The sequence below is a fragment of the Chelonia mydas genome, chromosome 9, assembly GCF_015237465.2.
Source record: "Chelonia mydas isolate rCheMyd1 chromosome 9, rCheMyd1.pri.v2, whole genome shotgun sequence".
Lineage (NCBI taxonomy): Eukaryota > Metazoa > Chordata > Testudines > Cheloniidae > Chelonia > Chelonia mydas.
Genome location: NC_057855.1, coordinates 3,441,727 through 3,460,587, shown reverse-complemented (window position 1 = coordinate 3,460,587; position 18,861 = coordinate 3,441,727). Strand labels below are relative to the sequence as shown.

General features: G+C 48.7%; 1 protein-coding gene across 2 annotated transcripts; it reads right to left on the bottom strand.

Annotated features, from left to right (window-relative positions):
• Positions 1-3,653: 3,653 nt before the first annotated feature.
• Positions 3,654-17,917, bottom strand: GMNC (geminin coiled-coil domain containing). 2 transcript variants are annotated; one of them, XM_043522754.1, is made up of 5 exons: positions 15,663-17,917; positions 14,758-14,935; positions 12,798-12,883; positions 10,140-10,256; positions 3,654-8,762 (listed from the first exon to the last, which is right to left on the bottom strand). In XM_043522754.1, exons 1-5 carry the CDS (start codon positions 15,720-15,722, stop codon positions 8,115-8,117), a joined length of 1,089 nt encoding a protein of 362 aa, XP_043378689.1. In that variant the 5' UTR covers positions 15,723-17,917; the 3' UTR covers positions 3,654-8,114. The 2 variants fall into 2 exon arrangements, with proteins under 2 accessions (XP_043378689.1, XP_027676053.1); XM_027820252.2 differs by having other exon boundaries at positions 16,375-17,916.
• Between the last annotated feature and the right edge of the window lie 944 nt (positions 17,918-18,861).

Sequence of the window (18,861 nt, the reverse complement as noted above, 5' to 3'; positions counted from 1 at the left end):
TCACTCTGGAGGGACTCTGCTGTAGCCAGCTGGTTTCTCCAGATTCTTACTGGTGCAACTGTGAACAGAATCTGACCATGAACCAGCCAAACCTTTTGAGGCTTTGCCAGTCCTTAGTAGATTGTAAGCTCTCTGGGGGCAGGGAGGCATCTCTTTTGTTATGTGTGTAACAGGCCTAGTACAATGGGGCCCTGGCTGGACGTTCTGGGTGCTGCCCTCAGACAACTAATGAATAACAGCAGCAATAAGTCACTGGTATCAATGACGTGATTGTGTCCTGTGGAGTCCACGCCTGATAAGATAAAAGGGGGCTGTGAAATCAAAGATCTAAAATGCTTCACAGATCACAGGGATTTCCCAGGCTGGCCTCTCCTGGCAGGCAATAGAGACTAGCTCTTTGCTCACAGGATAACCTAGGGGATGGTAGCACTGAGGAGAGTCGCTTTCCAGTGAATACTGCCATTGCTTGCGGAGTGACCCTCAGGGTTTAGCAGGGGTAATGCCCACTGCCACGTCAGTCACAGAGGAGCGGCCATGTGCTGCAAGGGCTGGTTAGAGGGGTCTGAGCCTAAGAGCACTGCAGCTTGTGGGAGCCTTTCCATTGACTTCAGTGCACTCTAGGTCAGGCTCCGGGAGAGGACAACGAACCCTCTCACAAATGATGTGCCCTTGGTCTGGACACTGACCCTCTGTTCCCGGGAGGCCAGGCTCAAGGCACACTAGTGGGAATTAAGGACTGCTGGGCTAAGGCCTGTTGATTGTACCGACACTAGACATTCTTTTCCTTAGAGTGACACAACAAAGCCCCCATAGTGCAGCTCTGGCAGTGCTAGTGTAGACAGGGCGCTCTCTCCCTGCCACGTAACGGTGCTCAGAGAAGCTCCAGGTGACATGGTGGTTAAAGCACTGGTGGCCACCGGGCGCTGATCTATGCTAGGGCGCCCACTGATCGTGCTGCATTTGTGGCAGCAGCAGTAGGAAATTTTAAGAGAAAACATCTAGGCTGCTTGGAATTGACTGGTGCCTATTTGCTTGTCTCGCTGCATCCCCTTCTGTTTCCCGGCAATATGCTAACTAGCCGAAGCAAAATGATGAAGTGCTGTGATGTTCTTTAAATATTCATGGTAAATAGCCCCAATGGCCTGTGATGGGATGTTAGATGGGGTGGGATCTGAATTACTACAGAAAATTCTTTCCTGGGTACCTGGCTGGTGAATCTTGCCCACATGCTCAGGGTTCAGCTGATCGCCATATTTGGGGTCAGGAAGGAATTTTCCCCCAGGGCAGATTGGAAGAGGCCCTGGAGGTTTTTCGCCTTCCTCTGTAGCATGGGGCATGGGTCACTTGCTGGAGGATTCTCTGCTCCTTGAAGTCTTTAAACCACAATTTGAGGGCTTCAATAGCTCAGACATAGGTGAGAGGTTTTTCCCAGGAGTGGGTGGGTGAAATTCTGTGGCCTGCGTTGTGCAGGAGGTCAGACTAGATGATCATAATGGTCCCTTCTGACATTAGTATCTATGAATCTATGTTTTAAAGTGCATTTGAAACTGTGATTCCTAATAACTGTAGTGAGGCTCCTCCCGACACCAAAGTTTCCAATGTGCAGGAGTGTTTAATGATCAAGCCAGCTTCTGGTTTCAGCACCTTGGCCAGAGCAATGAGCTATCTACTTCAAATCAGCATGTTTTTAAATAAGGGGAAGGAGGGCTCCAAAGTCACTCAGGAAATGGGGTGGAAGGATGGCCTTTTCTTTAAGCCACATAACTGGAAGTCATGAGGCCTGGGTTGGATTCCTATTTCTGCTGATGAGCCACTGAGTGACCACGGGCAAGTCATGATCCCTCTGTGCCTCAGTTTCCCTATCAGTAAAATGGAGATGATGTACTGACCTATTTTCACACAGGTGTTGTGACTCTAAATTCATTAAAGTTCAGAGATCATTTCGCAATCATCACAGGGAAGGTGCTATACACACAGAAAATATCACTCTTACCAAGTGAATGGTGCTAGCCAGTGTGTTTTTCACCTGATGCTCAGTTCAAAAGCGGCTGTTGGAATCTCTGTTGCTCTTATTAAACAGCCCGTTTATTGTCTACAAGTGGGATTTTCAAAGAAGCCTAAATCCCATGGAAATTCATTCCCTATTTAATTTTATACTCTGGTTCTCATGCCCTGGCACAATGCTGATATGTTGGGGTTGCAAACACTGCACTGAAATGTTTATTAATGACATAGTTAAATTATGCACAGCGAACAAACCAGATGAATGACTTGGGGGGTGGAGTCTTAGGTGAATCACACCTCATCCTATAAATGATTTCTAAGCTGTTCAAGGCCTATGGCTGGAGGATATGTATCTGGCTGCAGTCCAAGATTTGTGTGAGATATCTGTTTAAAACTCAAATGTGACTTCTAGAAGGCATGAGGGGTTAAAGCTGAGGGCTCAATATGTGTCTTCTTGATGAACAATAAAGAAGTTCACATTCCAGTGAAAAGTGAATCTCTCTTTGGTCCCAGCAGGTGCACGGTTACTGATAAACCCGTGCAGTGCCAATGAAGGAGTTAATAAGTGACACCGCTCTACTTCTGGTGTCAAATATAATTGACTTACATAAGATTTGCATTTTTGACTCAAGCTTTCTATCTCTCAGCTCCAGCCTCGTAAATGATACCTTAATTCCATTTGTGATCCATCATTTTGTGATCAATGTAAAGATTGAAAATAATGAGGATGTATCTCTCTGCGTAGAATGAGGAATTTTGTCTCCATGGAAATAAATTATCTGGATTAAATATGAAGTGAAGTCATTTTAGAGAATGTCCTGGAAAATACTGGCTTGAAGGTTGCTAGAGGCTGATGTCCTCTCTTAAGGCAGGTGCAGCATGGGATAGGCAGTACATTGTTCAAATGATGCATCTGAGCACAGCTCTCCAAGGACTATGAGACTAGTTTAGTCTCTACGAACCAGTCAATCGTTGGCCTATCTTATCAGACTGCCAGCAAAGGTACCTGTGGGAGTAGCCATAGCTTCGTAAAGTGGATGCTTTCCCAGTGGGAACTGGGCAGAGACCATGCCAATTCACACTGATGCAATGTGGAACCTTTCTCCAGCCTAGATCTGTGGCCCAATCCTGCATTCACTGATCACCCAAAATTCATAGTGAAAGGCCTGATTCTGTTTTCACCCAAGGTGATGGCAAAACTCCTGTTTACTTCAGTGGGAGCTGTATCAGGAGGTTGGGTGCTGTAGGTGTGGACCATAAATATGATATCAACGAACACCATATGCTTATGTAGCTGAAGTATATCAGGAGAGTCTTTCAATAATCCCTTCGCCTGGTGGTTTTCTTACACAGAGATCTCTATTTTTATTATAATAATGTCAACGGAAGGTTGCAGAGCTAGATCTTAAATAAGTGTACTTATAATTGTCACAATTCTTGTGGGTGAGCACCATTTTTTGTGCACATATTGTGCAGGAGCACAAATTCACTGACTGTGAGTCAGCACTTACTGTGGGCCAGCGTGAGGCTTCTGTGCCACTTAAATTGGCCTTAAGTGCGTAGTCACTGTTCTGTCACGGGTGAATTTTAACCTACAGTATATAAATGATGGTTCATGGGGAACTGGGAGGAGAGAGATTTACAGCACCCAAGGGTTATTTCAGGTTTTATTAGACATAACTTATTGATGCGAATAAAATTGACTCTTACATATAATTAGAACCTCTTTTCAATCACACACATACACACAAATCATAAACATCTAAATATTAAGTGTTAAATTAATTGCCGTTTATATTATCACACATTTCTAAAGACACAGATTGGGTTTAAAATGTGCAGCTGGCATCGGTTACATTCACATAATGAAAAAAACCCGCCTTCGGATAAAAAAATAAAACAAATATGTTAATACAAGATGGATATTTACAGTGGGTAAAATTCACCCCTACACAAAGGGCCAGCAGCCAGTGCTTCTGGACCAGTTAAGTCTCACTTAACCAAACCCCATTTCAAGGGCTGAACCAGAATTTAAGTGGAATCTGGGCCTGCTGGCCCTTGGCAGTTAGCATTACAGCAAATTTCCCCCGTAGTGTACAACAGCTGGTGTCCCAATTTCTATTCATTTTGATAAGAACTGGTCCCTTTAATTTGGGACCAATAAGAGCAGAGGCACAAGGGTAAGTGACTCAAAGCCAGAATCCAGAACTTCCGATTCCTACTCCCTTGCACTAACTGCTTGATTTGCTTTTGAAACTCACAACCTAGTGTGTTAGGGAAGGACTAGCCCCATTTTACAGATGGGGAATGGAGTAGATTAAATGACTTGCCCAAGGTCACATAGTAAGCATATAGGTTAGCCAGGGACTGAACCCAAATCTCTTGAGTAATCCCAGTCCAGGCCCCTATTTACTAGACCACCATAAACCATCAATTTCATCACAATAGGAACAATGTGTAACCCAAAATCACGCTTCAATATTGAACCTGTTCTTGATTAAGTCAATGAGAGCAGGATTGGGCCCTTGGGGAATATATAAATTTTGAAAGGAACAGTAAAAGACAGATGTTCCTTAAGTTTGGCATTATGATTAACTTTCTTACAGTGGAAAAGTAGTAAGCCAACTAAGGAAGAAAGACTTCTTCGTTTTTTAATTAGTGCTCTTGGTGTCATGGTAAATCCAAACTCAACTGCTGATGCAGTTTCTAGAGGAAATGTCGTCTGTTTTTGTGTGAGAACAAAATTAATATTGCAAATAAAAATATTTCAGGAATATTATCTTAAATTCTTATCATCATTTTGTGTTTGCTATCTGTGAACATTCGTATCATTAAATTTAATTAGCGTAAGTGGTTGCAAAGAGCAAATTTCAAAGTCACATGCTGCAACATTTGCCCAAAGCACACTCTTAAATTTGCACGTGCATGTATTTTCACCAATCATGGAACAGAAGCAATGCCTTGTGACTTAATCTGGCCAGTCCCAGCTACCGAAAGTGACCTCAAACAGTAAATACTTAGAGAACAATCTGTGGGAAACCATAGAGTTAAAATATTGTGCGGAATAAAACTGACAAAACTGCAGGAAAAATTGGACAAACTGGATAAATTATTCATTCTGAATTATTCACTCAGCTCTATAATTTATTTGTTAAATGAGAAGGGTGAAATTCATCCCTGATCAGAGGGCTGGCAAAGGTCTAGGCACCAATTAAGTTTCATTTAAACTCTATTTTGAGGGTTTAGTTGGGACTTAAGTGCTGCATAGACTTCGTGCTAGAACTCTAAAGGGGGTGAATTTCACCCCAATGGTGTACAGTAAATAACAGAGGAAAATAAGGCTTTTGCTCCAAGAAGCATGTGATCTATAAATATCAACGAAAGATATTAAACAGAGAGGATGACTTAATCGCTCATTTTTAATTCATTAGGGTTAAAAATCAATTTTAGGATTAAAAAACTCTTGTTTTTTTAATGTTGTAAAAGGCACTCAATTCTACAGCACTAAAAGTCATGCAATAGAATTACACTCTGTACTCACATTGTGTAGTTGCTTTGAAATATATAAGAAATGTTCAGCTAGCTTGAGGATTAATCCTATGGTCACATTGTCTAATTATTTTGAGCATGGTATTCAGCATACACACACACAAAAACATTTCATGTTAAGGAAAGGGAATTAAGCAATGAATTGTCTACACTCTGTACAACAGTAACCTTAACTGTACAAAACATCACCCTATCTGTACTTTTCTTCAACATCATCCTATACAGTTTGGGCTAGAGCTGGCTAATGTCTTGCTTATAAAAAAAAAAAAAAAAAAAAAGAAAAGAAAGGAGGACTTATTTTTACCAGGAACAACTTTTCTGCTTTTATTTAAAATATACCTAAGCAGCAAATTACATTGCTACGGAACAACAGTAGCCTGGATCCTGCTCTTGCTGAAGCTGGCAAAACCTCCAGTGGCTTCAATGGAAACAGCATCAAACTCCTGGGGTTATTATTGCACTGGGTTAAACATTAATTAATTTATGTTCCCTCCAATGCAAGCATTTAAACTGTTGATTCTATGCACGGAAAGCCTGCCTCATCATTTTAAAATAAGTTACGAACAAATAGAGATTTGCTTGTTGATTTAAATACCATGGGAGGAATTAGTTTAGCTCCTGAATCAGAAGCTAAAATACTGAGATTCTAAGGCACAAGCGAATATTTTGAATAGAAAATGGATTTTAATCCTCATCAAAATAGAATAAAGTTGTATCTAAATTTTATATTAAAATAAGCAACTGGAGGACCTTTACTCACACAAGGACAACAGTTGCACTGAGGTCAATAGGACAAATAATGAGAGCCAGGATTGCCAGACTGGTCCCTTGGTTTTCAATGCTACCAATATTTAAGTATCAAAAAGTCAAAGGGGGGTAAATTAGCAAATAAGGGTCACATAAAATGTGTGGTCGGTAAGTTGACTTCCTGTACGTTGACTTCATTTTGTTGTTAGTTTAACAAAAGCACGGTGCAGTTGACTAGCACACTGAACCCAAGGGTTTGAATGCGCTTTCAAGAAAGTGATGTATTTAGCCTCACAACCCTGGGAGATATGTGAGTGGCAGAACCTCGAATGGGACGTGGTTTGCAATCAACTGCTTTAATCACTCAATGATACTACCCCTTAATTGAGGGATACATTCCGCAGAGCAAGTGTACTAGAAAAGCCCAATTCTGTCATTACCAACAGCAATTTCTGTAAACCAACATTCCGGCCAGTGTTGCTCTTGTGTAAAGTTGGATCCCCGCACACCCTCAAAGGAAACCAGAACTGAACGGTCTACATGGCATTTTCTGGAATGGAAAGCAACTGCCAGACTTCACAAGACTGGCTTTTACTGTCCACAGTAGCCCTGTGAAAGCAGCAGAAACTGAGTGTGATAAGGGCTGCTCTCACGAGTAAGAGTTTTCCCTAGCCCATAGCACAATATTGAAGACAACCCAAGGAATGTCCCTGGAAGTGACTCAGTACCAGACAGCACGTGAACCAGTGGTGGGGCCAAGAGAATATTGTGAGTGGAAAAGAATGTATCCTTCGTGGTGGCTAGTAAGGCACCAAATATATTTTTTCCACACTATATAAAACTTCTCCTGCCAATATATTGGGCCGGACCCTCAGTTGGTGACGTCAGTGGAGTTACACCAATTGACAGCTGCTGAGGGCTTGACTCATTGTCTGTATCTCCAGAGATAGCGCTAACGCATGTCCAGCTACAGGCTGTCTCACCAGGGAAATAGCTTTGAAAAGCGTCATGCGGTAAATGTGCTAGCTGCTTGGTTAGCGCAGAAAACCCATTAGATTTGACGTGTTACTTGTCACTTACAAGGCAACCTGCAGGCAATGGGAGCAAATCCTGCTCATTTTGAGGACGCCTCAAAAAACGACAGCCGTAAGTGACTGTATGTAAACCAACCAAGCATTACATTAAAGGACAACAGATCAGCAATTGCTTTCCTCCTATGCAATTTATGCAGCCACTGGGGGCTCCACTCTCCAGAACATCACTGATCTAACAGCCAGAGAACCAGCCTTCATTCTCTGGCTGTGGTCCCCTAGGATGCCGGCACAAAAGGGCTGTGGCAGAGACGCTGCTCCTTAACTGTCCTCCCAAAAACCTTGCTCCAGCTCCTGGCTTCCCAGTCCAGGTAGGGGTGGTCACCAGAGTGTCAGAAACAGGAATGGTTGGGTACATTTCAGCCAGGAAGGTACAAGATGGCAGAAGCTGGCTGGTGGCGGAGGGGTTGTGAATAAGTGGTGGTAGATGGTCTCACAGATGTGGAGAGAGCTGAACTGAATGGGGGGCTAGTTTTACATCTGGCCCTGCGCGGATACATTTCCAAAGGCAATCTGGAGCCATTCCTGCAAGAATTAGGAGCGTGCGGAGGTGAATGGGTGGATGATATAATGTAGCATTTCAGAGAGCATGAGATAACAGCCTGTAGGGGATGTTGCTTCTGTTCTCAGCATCAATCTTAAGTGCAAGAAAGGTTTCTGCAGTTGTAAGTGTTTGTAAACATGTCACTGATGGCAGTGCTCAGAAGTGGGGGCAAGGGGGAGTCACTCGGATTGCTTGGGGACCCAGGTGAATTTCCAGCCTCCGTCCTCCTCTCGGCGCACGAAGACCTGTCCCTGGTGGAAGGTGTGTGTTTTGACGTTGCGGTGGGGGCTCAGGGAGGTTGTAAAGGCCACATCGGTTTTGTTTGGTGATACATCATTGGCGAAGTAAGGCAATCCGTAAGGTGGGAAAGGGGCATCGCTGGGCAGGGTCAAGGAAGCATATGGTGCTGAAGAAAGTGGCTGGATGTAAGGTAAATCCTGCTTCCCAGGAGTGGCAGCGCTGGTTATAGGAGTCATCTGATCACAGCCATAAGCAGCTATTGGGTCCTCATCATTACAGTAGTCCATTGCCTCTCCATGGCTCTGGCAGCATGAGCTTTTTCCAAGCTCAGAGGACAGGGCACTGTAGTTAGCTGATAGAGACTCATCGATAGTGTTGATATCTTTTAGTCCCAGGGTTTGCAGTACCCAGGTATCCACGGGCGGAGTAGCTTGTTCTTCGCAGGCAGTAAAATCACTGAGTAGGTTCCTCCTGGCTTTTGAGGGGTTAGGAGTCTCTCGAGGGGCCAGGTAACTGTCCTCTTTAAATTTCCTCTTGCCACTTTTGAGAACTGCGTGTTTCTTCTGGCCACTGTGCAGCAGTAGTTTCTATACAAGAGAACAGGGAAGAGCATGCAGATTAAAAGCTGATCCTCCAGAGCCCCAGAAGCAACATGTTTCTGGCCACAGACTTTATCTGAACAGGTGCCTAACATCGTTCTTATAAAGCACACAGTTTACCCAGAGCTCATTTTCAGTTAGCAAACGCGGATGGCACTAATTATTTTGTGCTGTACAGTCTCTGGAAACAGCCCAAACTCCTACGAGATAAGAATACGACAGTGTCAACATAGCCGGAGCTTTGTTTGCTTTTTCTCTCAGTAAGCCATGAAATGAAAGCTCCTGCACTGTATAGCTGTCCTCAACACCGACGCTGCCAGCAGGATCTGATCTGGCCCCGGGGGCTCAGTCACCTCCCATGATATGCTGACTCCAGAGATCCAGGGCTGGGTGGGAGGGGAACATGCATATGCCTCCCATGGTTCCCAGTGAGTAGGAGGTGGGCTGGGGAGCACAGAGCGAGCCTCGGCGCAGATAGCCCTGGGATCCACAGTGTGTGGGGGCAAGTGGGGAGGGGGATGGGTTGAAGGGGCAAGCCCTCACACCCTTAGGGCAATTCATGTGAGGAGAGCATCTCAGAGACTCCCTCTGCACTTATCCTTTTGACATCCTCTGTCAAGGATCTCAGTTTTCACTCATGCCACATGCCCTGTGGTACCACTTACTTTGCCTGAATAAGGAGTGAGCCCATCCTTAGTGACAGTGCTCAGCCCCTCAATAGCACCGTCAATCTCAGCGTCCCAAAGAGCCTGACAAATATTTATTAACCCCCTCGATGGCCCCAGGGTGGCCGCTAAGCTATTAGCATTCTCATTCTGCAACTGGTGGGGCCGGGGCACCAAAGGCTAAGTGACTTGCCCAAGGACAAGGGCAAGTCAGCAGCAGAGCTGAGAACAGAATGCCCCCTGTTACCCATTCCCCGGTTTGTGCTTCTGCTCTCTGAACAGCTGCTTTATTGACTCCGAAGCTGATAAATGCTAAATGCCTTGCTTTTTGGTACCCTTTCAGTGTAATGAGTTCTGGTCATCGGTTTGAGGGGATTAGGGTTAGTCCATTGCTTCTTATAAACCTCTCTCTCAAAGCATCATCAACCAAATCAGCTATAAATGCTAAAGATCAGGGCTGTCACATGGCTTAACCCTGTCTACATAGGCAAGGCCGACCACAACGACACACACTATCGGTTAGTGCATGGTCACCAATCTGGTGAGCGTTAGAGGGGCCTTTCCTCTTGCACGCTACCTCCCCACAATGTGGCCTTTTACACCTGTTTATTTGCATTTGCGTATTAGGCATTTCACCTAAATGCTTCATTCTCTTCTCTCTCACAGACACACTTTTTCATGGCAGGTTTGAACACGGTACCTTTGCCTTGTCTTCCAAACACTTAACCACGGCAGAATTCAGGTATTGTCGGAGGTTGTTATTTTCTTCATGTAACCTGGCAAGTTCCTCTTCCTTCTGTAGCAAGGTGTCTTGAAGCTGTGAAATACAGATATCGATGAATAGACGTTTCTTAGCTCTCTTGACTCTGTAACCTGATAAATTCCCTGCTCTATGGCCTGGTGGGATGTGATGATTTTGGTGTTTGCTTTGTGAATTCAATCCTCAAGAACGCCTTGTCCCTGTAAAGCTAAGTGGCATGACTGTTCACGTCTCAAATTTGACTTCTCCTATTCTTTAGCAAATGTTTGAAGAGATTATTTTGAAAAATTGTAACCGCAGAGGAATAATAGAGGTCTGCAGGGAAATGAACTGCAAACAGTTCTTTAAATACACAGAGATTTTCTCACTCACAATGCTGTCAGTTTTCTTCCTTCTGCGTTTCAAAGAGCGCTTAAGCTTCCCTCTGGATCCCTAGCTCACTAACCTAGACGTGGCTAGAGAGAAAAGGCGGGGCGACAGAGCAGATTATAAACTAGACATGGGTGCAGGCTGAAAAATTCAAATCCAGGTGTCATTATTTAAATTAGAGGATTGAGCTGTATATAAATCCATAGCACGCTCACATCTTGAATACCGCGTGCAGATATGGTCACCCCATCTCAAAAAAGATCTATTGGAATTGGAAAAGGTTCAGAAAAGGGCAACAAAAATGATTAGGGGTATGGAACAGCTTCTGTCTGAGGAGAGATTAATAAAATTGGGATTTTTCAGCTAGGATATGGGGGGGATAAGATAGAGGTCTATCAAATCGTGACTGGTGTGGAGAAAGTAGATAAGGAAGTGTTATTTACTCCTCATAACACAAGAACTAGGGGTCACCAAATTAATAGGCAGCAGGTTTAAAACAAATAAAAGGGAGTATTTCTTTACACAACCTGTGGAACTCCTTGCCAGAGGATGTTGTGAAGGCCAAGACTATAACAGGGTTCAAAAAAGAACTAGATAAGTTCATGGAGGATAGGTCCATCAATGGCTATTAGCCAGGATGGACAGCGATGGTGTCCTTAGCCTGTTTGCCAGAAGTTGGGAATGAGCAACAGGGATATGGATCACTTGATGATTACCTGTTCTGTTCATTCCCTCTGGGGCACCTGGCATTGGCCACTGTCGGAAGACAGGATATTGGGAAAGATCATAGAATCTTAGAGTTGGAAGAGACTTCACGAGGTCATCTAGTCCAATCCCCTGCTCAAAGCAGGACCAACACTAACTAAATCATCCCAGCCAGGGCTTTGTCAAGCCTGATCTTAAAAACTTCTAAGGAAGGAGATTCCACCACCTCCTAGGGAACCTGTTCCAGTGCTTCACCATCCTCCTAGTGAAATAGTGAATCCTAGTATCCAACCTAGACCTCCCCTGCTGCAACTTGAGACCATTACTCCTTGTTCTGTCATCTGCCACCACTGAGAACAGCCGAGCTCCATCCTCTTTGGAACCCCACTTCAGGTAGTTGAAGGCTGCTATCAAAACCCCCCTCACTCTTCTCTTCTGCAGACTAAATAACCCCAGTTCCCTCAGCCTCTCTTCGTAAGTCATGTGCCCCAGCCCACTGATCAGGATGGTCCTTTGGTCTGATCCCGTGTGGCTGTTCTTATGTTCTTCATTGCTGCCCACGATGCAACAGTTCACACTGCTAATTTTAGTGTGCTAGGCCAAGGAGAGCTGGCATGAGTCTGTCTCCCCAGGCTGGAGGCTCGCTCCCTGCTGCAAAACAGGCATACCCTACAAGTCTCAAATGAAGTTGGAGCCCCACTGTCCCAGGTCCAGCACATGTATACAGTGGCAGACATCTCTCCCCAAAAGAGATTATGTTCTAAATAGACAAGACAGATAATGGGCAAGAAAAGGAAGTTTTTGGCTATTTGGACCTAGGGTGAAATCCTGGCCGCATTGAAGTCAATGGCCAAACTTCCATTGACTTCAGTGGGGCCAAGATGTCACCCCAAGTGTTTTGGTTCAGGGTCACTCTGTTGTGATCTAAATATTGAGCTAGGTACAAGCAGCTATAATGGGAACCGCTTAGCTTGGAGAGTTCACTGGCTCTCCTGCTGCTTATTAGCACTCATGGAAAAGGGAAAAGAGCTCTAGAGGGGACGTCTAATCTTGGTGCTTGAGCCTGCAAAGACTCATGCATGTGACTAACTTTGCTCAAGTGGGTCCCCCCACTGCAGTCAACAGAACTAGTCATGTGAGCAACCTTACGCGCGAGTGTAAGTCTTTGCAGCCTCAGACCCTAAAGCAGTTCCCAGTGATGCCTCTGCTTTTTTGGTGGAAGCCAGCAATCTGATCAGGTATGAAGCTGCTGGACTTGTGACATGGGCAGACAGCAACGCTGCTGCTAATTGAAGTAATTCTAGTTTCACAAATCAACATAAGGAAGGAGAAAAAATAAAAGATTTCAGGCTGCCAATGTTTTCCATACTCACTGCACAGAGAAACAGATTTATGAACACAGTCTACTGACCCAGAGCTTTAGCCAACTGTAAAATGAAATTCTAGGGATGCTGGGTGGAAGAACATTTTAAAGCTGTAAATAAAGGTTCCATTCTCCAGTGTGTGAGTTGTTTGAAATGTTACCTGTTTGTTTCTGTAGAGCTGGGAGGACAGCTGATCTCCTTGCCACGTGTCATCTGGAATAGTAAAACCCAAGCCACAGAACTGGTCTGGACAAAAACAGAGATCAAAGTGATTAAACCAAAAACCACATTTTCCAAACCAAGCGTAAAATTACAATCATGTTTATTTTAATCCCTCGTTTACTTCATTTGAATCAAGGAAAAATTGTACCGCTTGATAAGCAGCAAAGAGTGGTCCTTTAAAAATGGATAATAAATTAGTAAATCATCCGAGTTTGTTATAAGACACCTTTGGCATCTGGCGGGTATTTTTCCTTGTGCTCTTTATTCTTTGTTTAAAATTATTCTGCTTTACAAGAGGAACCAAAGCTTGGGAAAGTTATTTGTGAGGCAACCTAGGCCAGTGGCCAGGGCATTGTACTAGGACTCAGGACACCTGGGTTCCATTCTGGGCTCTGCTGTGACCTGGGGCAAGTCACTTCACTCTCTATCTCAGTTTCCCCCCATTTTCAAAAGGGGCTATGAGATCTATGGATACAAAGTGCTGGGTACAAGAGGTGAGTTCCCAACACCATTTCAGATCATGGGTAATCATGGAAGCTAGAGATGAAATGAGCTAACCTTCCTTCCACAGAGGGGACTGCAGGGCCTCCAACCAGGACCTCTCTGATTGAAAGCCTGATGAGCTACCGACTGTACTTTCTATTCTACACAGGGTCATGCGGCACCCCAACACCGTAGACTCTGAGGGCTTTCCAGTGGTGTGGACAGTAGGCAACATGACTATCATAACCTCACCTGGGGTTTGCTCTCTATCTCACCCCCTCCCCAGGGGAAAACTGCAGTGCAGTACCCAAGCCGGTCTGCAGGAAGCATGGTCATATAATCCCTCCTTCGTTGTACAACTCTGCTAAAATCAAAACTATGGCCCAGAGTGTATAATTATTATAGTGATTAGTAGTATTGGGTTTTATTACGGTAGCATCCATGGGCCTCAGATGAGATCAGGGTCACAGTGTGCTAGGTGCTGTATAAAAACAGAGTGAGAGGCAGTCTCTGCCTCACAGAGCTTGCAGCTTAACTAACCCAGATAGACAAAGGGTGGGGGAAAGGAAGGATTGCGATCCCCATTTTACAGATGCATAAACGGAGGCACAGATGCCCAAATCCTCAAAGGCTCTTAGGTGCCTAATTCTCATTATTCCCATGGGAGTTAGGCACTGAACTACCTTTGGGGATGTGGGTCCCAGAGACTCAGTGATGTGCCCCAGGCCGTACAGGGAGTCTCTGGCAGACCTGGGAACTGAAATCTCCCGAGTCCCCCTCCAGTGCCGTCAGCTGGGGGGATCCTGTCTCTCCGGAAAAGACAAACAGAAGCTGGTTCTGCGCGGAGACCTTGAGAACATCCCCCAGGAGCTGCCTGCGAAGTACCCGTGAGGGCCCGTGTCCCCTCCGGCTCCGCCCGCAGAGTCAGCCCCGCCAGCCACCCCGCGGGGCTGCAGCTCCCCAGCAAAAGCCGGACCGGCTCTTCCGCGCTGCGCCAGGGGAAGCTGCCGTGTAGACACGGCGCTGGAGTCGCCACCCGCGCGCTGGGAGGGGATCGGCCGGGCCCCAGGGCGGCCCATGTGAGCGCTGACCCCAAAGCGAATGGGCTCCGGGAACAAGCTCGGAGGAGCGGCTCAGCGCCCCCTCTCCAGGGTGCTCCTGAGTCAAAGCCCCCCGCTCTGGGCCGCGGAGCCGGGAGCGCTGCGCACCGGCCGGGGCACGGTCTCCAGCTCGCACTTCATGTCCCCTCCCTCCAGGCGCCCGATCCAGGGAGCGCTCAAAGGTGGGGACCTGCCCTTCCTTCCCCAGCGGGCGCAGAAGCGAAAGCGTTATCGGCTCCGCTCCGGCTGGCGCATTCATTCACCCCGGCATCCTCGGCGGCAAGCTCCCGGCAGCCAAGGAGCCGCAGAACCTACCCGGGGCCTGTCCTTCTTGTTGGTTCTCGCTGGTGTCGTCCAGGAGACCAGAAGCCCAGAAAGAAACCCAAGTCTCCTTGGAAACATCAACACTGGCTGCTGACGTTGAGTCGGAACAGGGGCAATCGTGGCCCGGGCCCCCTACAAAGTACGGATCTTGGCAAGAAAGAATGGTGCTCTGTGAAGTGAACACAAGGGCGCGGGGAGAGGGAAAGGCAGAGACAGGAGAAATTAGAGGCGTGTGTAAAACCAAGGGCTGAGCAGCCCGCTGTCTGGGCTGGGGCTCGATCCCCCTGTCTCACTGGGGTCATCCCCGGCAGTTAAACCGAGTTTTAAACCAGGAGAGAGGCCAGAGGCTCAGCCACTCGCTGGCTTCTCAAAGGCAGGAGACCTCTCCCAGGTGGAGGAAGGGTTTTCCGGGTCCCACTGCCGGGGGTTTCCGATTAAACAGTGTCGCAGCCACCAGGCCCCGATAGGAGAGAGGTGCTTAGAGGTGGCAAAAGCATGAGCTGCGAGCATCTTTAGTCAGCGCCTCAAACCTGCCCCGGCTTTCCCCCAGCTCTCTGCTGTGCTCCTGAGCTCGGTCAAACCTCCGTCCCACCTCTCCGCCCAACCCACAGCTCCCCAGACACTGCAGCGACGGCGGCTGGCCGTGCCCTGGGGTGCCTCCTCTGCTCTCTCCTCCCACCCGAGCCGCTGATCCTCCAGGGTGATTCTCCCCCAGAGGTCCCAGGCTCAAAGGGGCCCGGGCTCTGACACTTGGGAAGACCCACGCTGCAGCCAACGGCGAAGGTTTGCCCACAGCCGCCAGGCAGCCTGTTGCGGATGCAGAGGGAGGGCGACCCAGCCGTGTAGCCCAAACCACCGTCACTAGATGCTGCGATCCTACTAGCCTGCTAGCCTACATGTATATTCCCATCCACAGCTTCGCCTCCAGTTCTCCGAGAGATTCCCTGTCCGCCCATCGATCCCTTCCTCCAGCATATTAACACGCAGGGTCACCTCTGAAGGAGAGACAGAAATCAGAGCGAAGGCACTCCCCCCTGGGCTTTAAACAGCCTTAGGCTGCTACCTCGAAGTACCTCGCGGTGAGTCACCACCTCCTGCAGTTCTAGCACACACATCAGCTCCAGCATCAAGGCACCAAGCAAAGGTATGCGAGAGAGCGACGCTCATTCGCTTCAATTCGCTTGGAAACACTAGTTTGTTGAAAAGGAACAAGCGATCCAGACCTATCTTGAGAGTCACTGGCTATTAAAGTCTTCCAACCGTCTACACAAAGTTAGGAGAATCACATCCAGTCGGTGCCCAGTCTCTGCAAATTTGCAATGGTCCCACTGATCAGGAAAAGTCTGGGTTCGTTCCTGGAAGTGTGTGGCTCCCCCCCCCTCCCTAGATAAGCCAAACCTGCTGCAAGTGAGAAGTCTTTGCAAGGCAATGACAAAGCTTAGATCCTCAAAAATGAGCCCCCACAGCTATGGGTTTCCAGGTACAGGGTAAGCTTCCTCACTACCAATCTTAAACAAACAGGGCACAAAATACATTGCAAACCCTCAAGACAAAATACCAGCTTTCCCCCTCTGACTTCAGGTCGAGAGAGATCCAAAAAGCACTTACCATTTTAGTGGCAGAAGGAGATGCAGGGCTTGGGAGCACGTTTCCTCTTAAAGCCCCAGCGAGCTTTAATTGGCTCTGAAGGGGGAAAAGACAGGGGAGGCGAGTTCTAATCTAAAGGAGCTTCCAGTGACGCCTGAGAGCTTTCTTGAATCCCAGCAATCTGATTTGGTGTAAAGCTGTCAAACTTGTGACGTGAATAAACAGCAAACTTGCTGAAATCAAAGTCATTCTGGTCTCACAAATCATCACAAGGAAGGAGGAAAAAAAGAAAGAAAAAGAAATGGATAGGCTACACAGAGCTGGTGTGTCTGAGAGTCATTCCAAGAAAACAACACAGGTTTACGAAGGCATCACACACACAGCAGAGGTGAGGTAGCTGGTGATGTGTATTGTTTTATTTTTTAACCCTATTTAGCAATTGTAAAGCCCAGCAGAAAGACCCAGGGGCAACTCATCCAACTTGTCAGGGTTGGGAAGAGAATGCTCATTGGATTTACTCATTATGGGCTCCAGCAAAGGCGACTCAAGGCAGTTTTATCCACATCTCCAAGGGGCAAAGCGTGGTTTGCAGAACAGAAGAGGCTGTGATGTCAAGCTTCTAAATGACTTATTTTATTGGGAATTGCTCTGCTACCAGACTCCGGGCTTCCAGAAACAGATCTGGATATTAAATAAACGAGGTAGGGACTGAAAGGTTTACTGGTGTATCAGAAAGGTTTGCACAGTAGATAGGTATCAGTGTCGAAGACATAAGTGTGGGTATAAACAAATATAAATGAAATCCAATTTCCATGGTGATTACAATCCCTAAACAGGCTTGTCTTCTGGAACAAAAAAACCTTCACTCCTGGGTCTGTCTTTGTATAGGATAAGGGGTTGGTGTGAAATGAGTTAATAGCTAATAGCAGAGCAGTTGTTCGATCAAGATCCTGCCTCCTGCCATGGCAAGATCTATGAAAAAGGTGGGTAACCTGACCTGCCCGGGCACACAATCTGCAGCCAGCAAAGGGGGAGGTAGGAGCAGGCTGGCATATGGGATGTTCTTCCATTTCCCCCCTGGAGGATGCTCGGTGCCCCTAGCCCATTAGCCAGGCTCAGTGACACTGAACACCCAGGAGGGCGATTTGCCTCCCAGGCTCTTGTGGCCGACATATTTCCCCAGATCGCTCCTCAAGCCGAGCTGCCAGCTCAGGAGAAATGCCTCCTCACAGCCCCTTTCGGGGTGAAATAATCAGGATAAAAAGGGCTCGGGTCCGCCATCCCCCTGCCCCCAATTCCGCAGGGCGGCTCACGGCGAAGGAGGCCTGCTAACCCCCCCCCCCAGGGACCCCCCCAGGGGTCTCACTGGGGCAACGGACTGCAGACCCCCGCTTATCCCGGGCCTGATCCTGCCGTGTCCCGGGGGGGCCGGGCCAGGCTGCTGGGGCCGGGCCAAGGGCAGGACCCCAGCGTGGCCCCGGGACAGCCCCGGGCGGGGCGGGGCGGAGCGGGGGGGTTGTTTGTGCGGATCCTTGGCCCAGGGGGCGGCCCGGCCCCCAGCCGCGTGTGCTCGGCGCTGCGCGCAGCCCCACGGCGGCCAGCCCAGCCCCGGGCAGGGCCCGCGCCCGGCCGGCCGCCCTGGGCCCCCGCGCCGGGGCAGCGCTCGGCCCCCAGCCGCGCCGGGGCCTGCTGCTGCGGGGCGGCAGCGGCCTGCCGGGCCGGGCCGGGCCGAGCCGGGCCGAGCCGAGCCGGGCGAGCCCGCCAGCCCCCGCCGAGCCGCCCAGGCCGGGCCCGAGGCCGCTCGAGACAGCGGCCATGTTGGGCCTCTCAAAAAACCCCCCCACACGGGGGAGTTGAAAGGTCACGTCGACGTCATCACCTTGCGCCCAGCTCCGGGGGGGGGGAGTCCTGGCGCCGCCCCCCCCCCCCCCGCCTCTCGCAGCAGCTGGTGCCCTGCTCCTTCCCCCGGGCAGGGCCGGGCCGCTCCAGCCCCCCCCCCCGCCCAGCCTGCAGTGCCAGGGGGGCACCCCTGGTGCTCAGCCCCCCCCCCGTGCACAGGGGGCTCAGCCTGCAGTGCAAGGGGGGCACCCCTGGTGCTCAGCCCCCCCGTGCACAGGGGGCTCAGCCTGCAGTGCAAGGGGGGCACCCCTGGTGCCCAGCCCCCCCATGCACAGGGGGCTCTGCCTGCAGTGCAAGGGGGGCACCTCTGGTGCCTAGCCCCCCGAGTACAGGGGGCTCAGCCTGCAGTGCAAGGGGGGCACCCCTGGTGCTCAGCCCCCCCATGCACAGGGGGCTCTGCCTGCAGTGCAAGGGGGGCACCTCTGGTGCCTAGCCCCCCGAGTACAGGGGGCTCAGCCTGCAGTGCAAGGGGGGCACCCTTGGTGCCCAGCCCCCCAAGCACAGGGGGCTCTGCCTGCAGTGCAAGGGGGGCACCCCTGGTGCCCAGCCCCCCAAGTACAGGGGGCTCAGCCTGCAGTGAAAGGGGGGCACCCCTGGTGCTCAGCCCCC

Bases quoted from the DNA above. Each gene is read 5' to 3' on its own strand.
- GMNC (XM_043522754.1), bottom strand. From the start codon at position 15,722: ATGGGCGGACAGGGAATCTCTCGGAGAACTGGAGGCGAAGCTGTGGAT. The intron at 10,257-12,797 runs GTAACATTTCAA...TGTATTTCACAG, and splicing joins AGCTCTACAGAAACAAACAG to CTTCAAGACACCTTGCTACA. The intron at 8,763-10,139 runs GTACCGTGTTCA...TCTCTTGTATAG, and splicing joins GTTTGGAAGACAAGGCAAAG to AAACTACTGCTGCACAGTGG.